The sequence below is a fragment of the Electrophorus electricus genome, chromosome 5, assembly GCF_041902795.1.
Source record: "Electrophorus electricus isolate QZ-2024a chromosome 5, ASM4190279v1, whole genome shotgun sequence".
In the NCBI taxonomy this organism is placed as follows: Eukaryota; Metazoa; Chordata; class Actinopteri; order Gymnotiformes; family Gymnotidae; genus Electrophorus; species Electrophorus electricus.
Window position 1 is genome coordinate 15,945,722 of NC_137501.1, and position 12,228 is coordinate 15,957,949.

At 37.1% G+C, this 12,228-nt stretch overlaps 1 protein-coding gene across 1 annotated transcript in view; it reads left to right on the forward strand.

The window, feature by feature from the left end:
* The first annotated feature begins 2,573 nt into the window (after positions 1 to 2,573).
* LOC145657958 (eukaryotic translation initiation factor 4 gamma 3-like) overlaps positions 2,574 to 12,228 on the forward strand; it is a 35,164-nt gene continuing 25,509 nt past the window's right edge. The window contains exons 1-3 of the mRNA XM_081714838.1: positions 2,574 to 2,633; positions 2,834 to 2,884; positions 3,002 to 3,085. Of these exons, the coding sequence (XP_081570964.1) occupies positions 2,574 to 2,633; positions 2,834 to 2,884; positions 3,002 to 3,085 (195 nt within the window). The remainder of the gene's footprint in view (positions 2,634 to 2,833; positions 2,885 to 3,001; positions 3,086 to 12,228) is intronic.

Genomic DNA, 12,228 nt, shown 5'->3' on the forward strand with positions numbered 1-12,228 from the left:
ATTGCATTAACTTTTAAAATGCAAGCCATCTTTGGCAGTAAACAAAAGATTCAAATATTTTTCTAATTATGCATACTGTCCCTTCTATCAGAACAAATTAGAGCTGCAACTAGAGATAATTGTCTTTTATTATTCTGTTGATTTTTAATGCAAATTAAATAATGATTGGCTCTTTCACAGACCCCTAGTAGTATGTGTTAGGTTGTATTGGAATGATTGCAGAAAATGACAACAGTCATACGCAGTACATTTTTTTAGCAGCCTCCACTGGTTAGTGCATCTTCTTTCTTTCACTAATAAAAATAAATATAAGAGAAATAAATACATTTACATGGTTCATCAATATCCTTTTACAATATTCTTTTACTGTATGAAAGACTTCACCAGACCTTGCAGGGGCAGTACGCTTGTACAGAGAAAGTACTCCACACTCATGCATCAGGGAAATCACTGCATTTGCATGTTGAGACCAAGAAATGGTTCTGGTCAGTTTTTATAAAGCAGACACCATAGATGGGTAAGTTCTCAGCAAAGCAGACTTAAAGGTTGCAGTGCTTTGTAGCTTTCATTTGTATTTAAATATATTAAATTCAGTCTGTCATGAAGTTAGAAGAACAGATATAAACTCACTTTTAGGCAGATGTTTTTCTGTTGCTGATTACTGTATCTTCCTATGTTTTCCTTCATAAAAACAGATGAGATCATCAAAAAATCAGCAACTTGAATGTCGGTTGTTGCAATATGTGCATTAAAATATCCTTACAAATGTAAAGGGGGGGGGGGGGTATCTTCTTTTTCCTGAAGATCTGTGTAAGTGATTGCACTGCTTCTTTGGATTTATTTTTGTTTTAGGCACAGGAAGTTTACTAACCACAACATGAACTGTGCTTTTCCTTTTCTCATCTCCACTAGTCATAATGAAGCAGGTGTTCTAGCATGTAATTTTTAAGTTTTTTATTTAAATTTAAATGAATCCTTTAAGTTCTCCTTAGTATTATTAGATTTTACATCTATGTCATGACATCCAGCCTAGTGAGAATTGCAAGGGACCCAAGAGATGGCCAATGTGCTGTTTCATTGTTGTAGTCTTAATAAAGTCTTGGTCTATGTTTTCCTTTATTCAGGTTCTACATAGAAGCACCAGGCACTTCACGATAAAGAATCTCAATATTATGGTTTCAAGATACAGTCTGAAGTATTCTTATTGAGGTACAGCACTCGTAGTATTATACCCCTAATGAGCGGGTTTAAAGACAAAAATGATGACCACTGCTGGTAGAGGAACAGATATCTGAACTCTTCTAATTTAAGAATATATATTTTTGAAGTTGCTCTTTTAAATTCAGCTAAAACAGGGTACAGGTGTTTGCAAGTGTTTAGTGGCTAGGCAGTGGCCTAAAAAATTTCAGACATAAGTCTCAGTTTTTCTTCATTTCAAAAAGCACGCTATCATTAAGATGCCTCTTTAGTCTGTGCACCTCACTGTTTCCTTCCCTTTATAGGCTTATAGACTACCACACCGCTGTGGAACTCACAATAACTCAGGGGACTTTTAACGGTGCGACTTACTCTTTAAATTTTACACAATCAATATTATGTGTTTCCCTACTTTGGCACAGGTGTCTGTTTTTGAATGGTGAGTATTGTGTGAGTAATGGTGAGTATTTTGAATTGTGTGTTTTTGCTCTGCATTTTGTTCATCAGGATGTGCAGTTCTTAAACATGCTGTTGAATATTTGCAATATTCGTAACTCTATTATTAGCCATTGCTTGTAAATATGCAGTCTTAAGACACTGACAAAGTGCTGTTGTAGTAGCAGAGTTGCAAAATGTACCTACAATCTAAGCTCCTGCTGGATTTAATTTCAACCCTAACCAAATAGGTAGTCTAGTTCTACTGGGGTCCTTTAATGTTAAACTCTCAGCACATTTGTTATAAACATGTCTAGCATACATATAACTGGCAGTTCATAATGGACTAGACAATGACATTGTATTGGTGTTTTAGCTTTATGCTCTTTAACATTAGAATATAGATGAAACGGTAAATACGAGATCAAGTATAGAATGTCAGTCTTAATTGGAGTGTATATAGAACTCTCGCAATACTGGGTAAGCCATACAGTCATCAGTCCATTTGTTTAAAATGTTCTTTGATGTGAAGCTCATATTATTTTTCCCCCACTTACGCAGAACTTGACTGTGAAAATGTCTGTTGGAAGAATACAACAGGGGAACTCTCAGTTGTACTTCACATCACTGACACTGTGTAGACTTTAACTAATGTACAGTTGTGTAGATTTACAGTTGTGTACAATTAGAGCAAGTGACCTAAGCAACATGTATTGCATTCTCAGTTTGCCTTAACCAACCTATCACTTCATCATGGTCAGAATATTTGCTATAGATATTTGCTATAGATACATGTAATGCTTCAGCAGTGCTACTAGTTCTAATACACTCAAACTTGTGCACCAGAGTGGGTGATGGTAATGGTACTGTTAGAAGCAAACCTATATGACGGGGGTTGGGCTTCCACACACTGTCCCTTTCTCCCAGTTCACCGAGCGGAAATGACTCTCAGCCTGGTTGGCTGGGTTAAGAACACAAGCAAGCGGACAGTCGTGGGGCAGGTCCAGGGGCTGTGACATCTTGTCAATGAGATGTGGCTACTGTATGCTATGCACCAGGATGCTTTTCCATTGAGGATGTCTCTTGTGATACCTCCAGGGTGCATGATTGAAGACTAGGTGAGAGGATTCCCTTAGCAGCTGAATACATTTGATTATTTTCTGATACCTTGTCCCCGTCTCTCTTTGTGTTCGTACCGCAGGATACGGCAGAGCCTAGACAACAGGACAACTTTCCAGTGAAGACATCTCTCGTGACAGCTGCGGAGTACACGATTGAAGACAAGTGAGAGGATTCTGTTAGCAGCTGAATACATTTGTTTTTTTTTTCTTGTACCTCGTCTCTGTCTCTCTCTGTGTTCGCATGGCAGGAACCGCCACATGTTACGCACCAGGACTGCTTTCCAGTGAGAGCATCTCTTGTGACCCCTAAGAAGTGTGCAGTTGACGACAAGGTGAGAGGATTCCCTTAGTTGCTGGACCTACTTAATTCTTCCTTTCATTCCTTGCCTAATCTTTCCATGAATTCAACTTTATTTTAATGGATGTGTTCATAATGTATGGTTCAGGTTATGCAGATACTTTGAGAGTTGCATGAATTAGTCAACCTACTGAATTCCCCACAAACAACAATATGAATAATTAATTGACATTTATAACTTTTAACAATGTAGCAGCTGCTTGTGAGTTATATGAGTTTGTACTTCATTAGCTCTATTTGTATCACATTATTCATGTTACAATTGTAATAGTAATAGTAAATGTTCAATCGTAATAGGGCAAATTGATTTGACACAGTTCCTTGGCTATAAGTACCTAAGGTCCTGCTTTGAAAATAATATAGTACAACACTGGATGATTTTACTACACTTTTATTCATATATTCAATGTATTTACATTATTTTAGAGAATACTATATTAAAGAAGTAAGTTATATAGCTCCAATATCATCATGTAGTTTCATATTAATTACAGTCCATAACTGTCTGTGGTCATATTTCAACTGGCCTTTTTACAGTAACAGCAAAGACATATAGTGGACTTCATGGGCTTCCCCACATCTGTGTTTTTAAACCTTTTTGGCAGTGCTTTGTGTGACTAATATCCTGCTGCCTTTTTATCCCTCACTCATGTCTTGCTCAGGTGTCAATATGTCAAACAACTAAATTAGTGTTCTATTATTTTCTTAGTTTGTACAAGAAGTATAAATATGTAGCTACCCAACATTTATAATGTGTATTGTTTCTTATTTTGTGAACAAAACCAGGTTAAAACATTTAAATGTAAAAACTGGTTTCACACTGCTTTGGATCTAGTGAAAATCCTAGAAGCTGTCAACACCATCATCTGAGCAGGCTCCATTTAACACAAAGAGAGACAGAGACGATGTACCAGACAAAAACCAAATGTATTCAGATCCTAAGGGAATCCTTTTACCTTGTCTTCAATTATGCACTCCATAGATGTCATGAGAGACACCCTCACAAGAAAGGCGGCCTGGTGCGTGGCATGCAGTGGTGCCTATCATACGAACACAGAGAGAGACAGAGACGAGGTAGCAGACAACAACCAAAGGTATTCAACTGCTGTCTGGTCTTTCTCAGTAAACTGCAGATAATGAAGTACAGGGCAAGGAATTGAACATGCACATGTCCTTGCCTGGATACAGACACTTTGCCTGAAAGACAGTTGCCTCACAGGTTTGTTCCGAAATGACTTCCCTTATGCATTAGCTAATAGTCGACACACGTGCACGAGTGTTAATGTTCAACTTTCATTCAAGTGTAAATGGATTCTATGACTTGAATAAGTCTGCTCTAATATAGAAACTGCTCACCGCACTACAATAAGTGCACAAGGTGTAATGAACTTGCTATGAGAATGATCTCAGTAATCAACTCAAAAAGGATAGGCTCAGAAGTGTTGATTTTTTAAAGTAGGAAGGATACTCTGAAGTTATCATGCCAACAGCACCTAACCCCTTTATTTCTGCCTGAAGATTTGTCCCTGTGTGTACAAGAAATGCCAATAATGGCTCTTTCCATGTTTTAGTGACACTAGCATTCCCACTTTTCTTGAGTGATTCCAGAGGGTAAAAAAATTCCTGACTTACAAACTTCATCTTTTTTGTAAAACAAAAAGAAAGATGAATAACTCGCTTAATGGCCCGTTTCCTCTCATGCATACCCAGTCCAGTATGCATCCAAATGTCATCAGTATAGTAGGACTGCAGACTTTGAAAAATGTTTGTGTCAGGAGAAACATGCAGCTTTGTTCCTGGTGGTCTTGTGGCTAGGATTCAGCGGTCTGACCGCTGCGGCTGATTCGATTCCAGGTCCTGGAAAGTCCTCTTCTTTGGCTCATGTAAAATGGAAGATTTTAGGTGAAAACACAAACTTCCTTCGAGCCGCATTTGAACGGGCAGACCAAGGATTACAGTCTTAACTTCTGCAGTTCTCTGCTGTACCAAATGAGCTATCAGAGGTAACATGAAAGTACTTCCATTGGTCCAAACACCAGTATTTTTTGGATGTTTCAATATTTAAGTTCATTTGACACAAAGAAGAAACATCACATTGTACAAGTTGGAGATGTTCAGCTACCAACAGATATCTCTTTTGATGACATTTCGATACATACTGGACTTTGTGTACATGAATGGAGAAAAGCTATAACTGTTCAGAATAACATTCAGTGCTTTTGGAAGAAATGTCTACAGTGTTGTCATGTAAAGAGAGAAATGAAAGGCTGAAATATCAGAAACATTACAAGTGCAATATACATGTATGCAAAGAAAATTGAGTTCATGTGAACCGCATTAAGATGTCAATCTGCCTGTGGAACATAACACCTCTTAAGAGGCTCGATTTTTGCTCTCAAGCTGCGATGGTTTTGTCATGTTGTCTAAGAGAAGAGGCTTTGGTCGGTGGAGTGAGTCTTTGATAACTAAGATTGTAACTAAGATTGAAACTGCTCACCGCACTACAACGAGTACACAAGGTGTAATGAACTTGCTATGAGAATGATCTCAGTAAGTAACTCAAAAAGGATAGGCTCATCATGATGCATTAGCTAACAGTCAGCACTCATACACAAGTGTGAATGTTCAACATTCATTCAAGAACCTCGAGGTCACAGTCTGAAGTGTGTACAAAAGGAATCTAAAGTAAAGGTGTGAGCAAGTACATCCTCCACTGATAAGAGATGTAAATTAAGACTCGAATTGTAACATTAGAAAAAAGATGTACAGTTCTAACAATTTATTTAAAATGCCACACCTTAAACATGTAAAGTTATTGTTATTTACAATAAATTTATTATAATGCAAAATAATTAAAAAATATTATTACAATGACATGTCATGAACTATTACACAATTATTTAACAAGGGACAGACTAAATGACTAAATTTAAAATTAAGAAAAGCTTAAACAAATTTTAAACAATACAGAAACTCTACATATAGAATATAAAAAGTTAATAACAACAATCACAATAATAATAATAATCACAATAATAATAATAATCACAACAACAATAATATAGATATTGATAGAACAAGAATAATAAGAATAATAGTAAAAATACAAACAAGGATGACAATAACAATCACAATAATAATAATAAAGTCAGTATCTTCGCCTTTTCTTCTTAGGCTGTTCAGGCATGGGTTCTTCACTTATGTCCACTTCAAAGTGCGGCACGAAGCTGTTGAAAACTGGAGTGGAGAAGCTTTCAGTCACGTGGAACTGTCCATCAGGCTTCACTTCCTCGTGCAGAGTCGGACAGTGGAGCGCCTCCCACAGGCGCTGCTTGATCCTGCGGCCCAGTTCCAGGCTGTAGGGCTTGGCCTGACCGGAGGAACTTCTGAGCATAGGCTCCACCACAGAGTTGTAAATTTTCTGGTAGTCCTGCTCTCTGTGACCGTGGATCAGCAGGGGTTCGTCCTTGCTTAGCTGCCCACTGTTGCAGTCAGACACAAGCGTCTCAGAGACAGGCTTAGGGCCCACCCTCATCTGAGGAGTTTTCATGGACTTGGAGGTGCAGCTGTAAGTGTGGTCCAGTCTGGAGCTAAGCACCTGTACTGAGAACTCTGTGCCTACATTCTCAGTACCTTTACATGTTGATGCTAAAACTCCCCCCACCAAGTAATCCCTCAGTCGCTCTGAAGGTATTATGTCCCTTCGGAGGCCACATGGACCTGTAGAGGTACGTTTCCTATTGTTCTGAGACAACAGATTAAACATCACTTCTTAGGCTCATGAACCAAAGAACATTTTAAAATTTTTTCATGCTGTCACACTTTAAATCATTAACCTACATCAAAAGTTCTGTATCCTAAGAAAAACATTACCATTTCTGAAGATGGTTTTAGAAGAATGTTTTTGTAGCAAAGTTCTGAAACCACGATTGATATCTTGTTGAAAATTGCCTGATGTTTTGTTTACAGTTGGTTGCTGTTACCAATATTCTGCTGAATGCTGGTAAACATTCTAGAATAGCATTAAACCAATCATAAGGCCCTGCAGAATGAGTCAAAATTTCAAACGTATACATAGCTACAATATGTCCTGGAAATAAAACACTGGCAAATTGAATGTTTATCTTATTTAAATGTACACAAAACCAGTTTCCACTGGACTGATTAAAGCATCAATATACAGATAGATCATTTCACTTTACCTTTAGAGTTATCCCAGTAGTAACCTGTTGGCACGTCACGGCCCCGCCCCCTCCTCAAATGTTTTCGTGTGTGTTCGTCTCTGTGGCCACGCCCTCTCGTGTCGTTCACCTGTTCTGTGTTAGGTGTAATCATCTTGTGTGTATATATGTCTCCTGTGTTGTAGTGCGTGTTGTTGGTGTTTGAGTTGTGAGGTTGTCGTATGTGTTGCGTGTTAGTAAGAGAAATAAAACTGTTTCATCGTGCCTCGTCCCATCTTAAATGATCATTTAAGAGGATTCGAAAGCCTGCTAGATAGTAGACTAAACCACAGGATATTACTAGCCTAATATTAACACACACAGTTAACATAAAAATTGAATATTGATCGTATACAGCTTTTATATATATATATATATATATATATATATATATATATATATATATATATATATATATATATATATAATTTTTATTTCATTTTATTTTTTAATGTTTAGTCGTTAGTCATGCTAAACATTGTGTGAAACTTTGTGCACTTTCACTTGCTACTTACAATTGGTCACTTGCTGACACCAGACACGCGCAGAGCAGCATAAATGTAGCCAATCAGCGTCCTGAATCTGAAGCCTAATGGCGCTTCATTGATCCACCCAAGAGAACTTTGGTGAACTGCCCTTTACTGTGGAGCTTCCTGAGGTGGCCGCGTAGCTAGCTAGTCAAGTTGTGTACTGTGTATTTTGTGTTAGTTTTTCATTTATAGTACCAATGAATTAGTTAAGATAGTGACTAATAGATAGTGCTAGTTAACGTTTAGCTAACGTTAACTTAGTTCTCTAGCTAACCTGGTGGTTTAGTGGTTCTAGTGAATTGAAGTGGCGAGCGTTCGGTAATTGTTAGCTCGCTATCTTGTTTAGCTAGTAGCTTGTGAACGTTAGCTAGCTAGCTAACCAGCTGTGTGTTTTAGTGGCGGTTCTGGCGAACTGAGCTACGTTGAGCTCGCTTTTCAGTTATGAAGTTTAAGCAGTTGTAATGTGTAATTTTTGATACCCAATGTATAGCTAGATAATAAAAGGCCATTGCATTAACTTTTAAAATGCAAGCCATCTTTTGCAGTAAACAAAAGATTCAAATATTTTTCTAATTATGCATACTGTCCCTTCTATCAGAACAAATTAGAGCTGCAACTAGAGATAATTGTCTTTTATTATTCTGTTGATTTTTAATGCAAATTAAATAATGATTGGCTCTTTCACAGACCCCTAGTAGTATGTGTTAGGTTGTATTGGAATGATTGCAGAAAATGACAACAGTCATACGCAGTACATTTTTTTAGCAGCCTCCACTGGTTAGTGCACCTTCTTTCTTTCACTAATAAAAATAAATATAAGAGAAATAAATACATTTACATGGTTCATCAATATCCTTTTACAATATTCTTTTACTGTATGAAAGACTTCACCAGACCTTGCAGGGGCAGTACGCTTGTACAGAGAAAGTACTCCACACTCATGCATCAGGGAAATCACTGCATTTGCATGTTGAGACCAAGAAATGGTTCTGGTCAGTTTTTATAAAGCAGACACCATAGATGGGTAAGTTCTCAGCAAAGCAGACTTAAAGGTTGCAGTGCTTTGTAGTTTTCATTTGTATTTAAATATATTAAATGCAGTCTGTCATGAAGTTAGAAGAACAGATATAAACTCACTTTTAGGCAGATGTTTTTCTGTTGCTGATTACTGTATCTTCCTATGTTTTCCTTCATAAAAACAGATGAGATCATCAAAAAATCAGCAACTTGAATGTCGGTTGTTGCAATATGTGCATTAAAATATCCTTACAAATGTAAAGGGGGGGGGGGGTATCTTCTTTTTCCTGAAGATCTGTGTAAGTGATTGCACTGCTTCTTTGGATTTATTTTTGTTTTAGGCACAGGAAGTTTACTAACCACAACATGAACTGTGCTTTTCCTTTTCTCATCTCCACTAGTCATAATGAAGCAGGTGTACTAGCATGTAATTTTTAAGTTTTTTATTTTAATTTAAATGAATCCTTTAAGTTCTTAGTATTATTAGATTTTACATCTATGTCATGACATCCAGCCTAGTGAGAATTGCAAGGGACCCAAGAGATGGCCAATATGCTGTTTCATTGTTTTAGTCTTAATAAAGTCTTGGTCTATGTTTTCCTTTATTCAGGTTCTACATAGAAGCACCAGGCACTTCACTATAAAGAAGCATCAGACCAACTACAAGAATCACTGTGCGTAATATAGCACTATTCCTCAGCTCTAGATTTGAATTAGATAATGCTAAATCTTATTCTTTTTGTCCAATGATATTATTTACAGGGCACCGATCTCAAAATTTATAATGTACAATTTTCATACATATGGAACATTGTAACTTTGTCTGCCCATTCTCCCTCATTCATCGTTGAGGGATATGGCTTGGCATGTAGATTCTCTTTGTATTTTTATTTTTTTTAACTGAAGTGCAAAGTCATGTAAGAACATCAGCCTACTATCTAATGTAATCTCAATATTATGGTTTCAAGATACAGTCTGAAGTATTCTTATTGAGGTACAGCACTCGTAGTATTATACCCCTAATGAGCGGGTTTAAAAACAAAAATGATGACCACTGCTGGTAGAGGAACAGATATCTGAACTCTTCTAATTTAAGAATATATATTTTTGAAGTTGCTCTTTTAAATTCAGCTAAAACAGGGTACAGTTGTTTGCAAGTGTTTAGTGGCTAGGCAGTGGCCTAAAAAATTTCAGACATAAGTCTCAGTTTTTCTTCATTTCAAAAAGCACGCTATCATTAAGATGCCTCTTTAGTCTGTGCACCTCACTGTTTCCTTCCCTTTATAGGCTTATAGACTACCACACCGCTGTGGAACTCACAATAACTCAGGGGACTTTTAACGGTGCGACTTCCTCTTTACATTTTACACAATCAATATTCTTATGTGTTTCACTACTTTGGCACAGGTGTCTGTTTTTGAATGGTGAGTATTGTGTGAGTAATGGTGAGTATTTTTGAATTGTGTGTTTTTGTTCTGCATTTTGTTCATCAGGATGTGCAGTTCTTAAACATTCTGTTGAATATCTGGAATATTCGTAACTACATTATGACCCATTGCATGTAAATATGCAGTCTTAAGACACTGACAAAGTGCTGTTGTAGTAGCAGAGTTGCAAAATGTACCTACAATCTAAGCTCCTGCTGGATTTAATTTCAGCCCTAACCAAATAGGTAGTCTAGTTCTACTGGGGTCCTTTAATGTTAAACTCTCAGCACTTTTGTTATAAACATGTCTAGCATACATATAACTGGCAGTTCATAATGGACTAGACAATGACATTGTATTGGTGTTTTAGCTTTATGCTCTTTAACATTAGAATATAGATGAAACGGTAAATACCAGGTCAAGTATAGAATGTCAGTTTTAATTGGAGTGTATATAGAACTCTCGCTATACTGGGTAAGCCATATAGTCATCAGTCCATTTGTTTAAAATGTTCTTTGATGTGAAGCTCATATTATTTTGCCCCCACTTACGCAGAACTTGATTGTGAAAATGTGCATTGGAAGAATACAACAGGGGAACTCTCAGTTGTACTTCACATGACTGACACTGTGTAGACTTTAACTAATGTACAGTTGTGTAGATTTAGAGTTGTGTACAATTAGAGCAAGTGACCTAAGCAACATGTATTGCATACACAGTTTGCCTTAACCAACCTATCACTTCATCATGGTCAGAATATTTGTTATAGATACATGTAATGCTTCAGCATTGCTACTAGTTCTAATACACTCAAACTAGTGCACCAGAGTGGGTGATGGTAATGGTACTGTTAGAAGCAAACCTATATGACGGGGGTTGGGCTTCCACACACTCCCTTTCTCCCAATTCACAGAGCAGAAATGACTCGTTTTCAGCCTGTTTTTTTTTTTTTTACACAACCAATTTCCAACCTCTATATATATATCACTTGGAATTCAACAGGCACCTGTTGCTACTGCACCTTTAAGACGGATGTAAGATAAATGAGCTCCTTTATGATTGGCTGCCCTGTATTGTGCTTCATTCAAAAGGTACTCAGAGCTGAAATGCCTGAGAAAGGCAATTTAAGTGGGTGTGCTAAACCTCTATAGGCTGAATAGGCAGAGATAGGTCAGTAAAGTGTTCTTGTGACATTAGAAATACAAATTTCAATATGGGGGCATTTTTGCAGCTAACTAAAACACTGATATAGTTAAGAATTTTAACATTTAAAATATATATATTAAAAGGAGAATGTTACTTATTTCACTCTGACTGTAAAACAGTGCATATTGTGTTAAATGGGATTTCCATCCCATGTTAAGGCATGTTATAAAATATAAAATATGCAAGAATGCAGAGCATGAATAGGTCAGTCTTCCATTCTATATCACATACCTATCCTTGATAACACCGTGGTAACTGGAAAAAAAACAACCCTTTTTACTCAGTTGTCACTACTTCCAATAGACTTCACGCTAATCTCATAGAAGTCCACCCCTTTCCGTGTCCTCCGGAAACAGCACTACCGTTGTGTTGTGACAGGATTTGTTCCTGAAGTTGTATGCATTTTCTGAATTTGCACCGCATTTCTAAAGTGTGTTACCACTTTGATGAATATGCTTTGTGTATTTGCAGCACGATGGGTTTTCCAGGACACCGTAATTTATGCATGTTTAATTCCATCTTTTATTCACGTACTAAGCCCAACTCTATAGACTAATATTTATAAAACTGAGATAACCATAGAAACGTCTTCATCTGTGCTTGATACTTTCACGGAAAAACGGAACTGCTGCTTGTCAAGCTTGTTTCATCAGGTTTTATATCATCGTCATGACGTGTTTGAATTGATCCCAGGCATATGCGGTCCTCATCAAAATC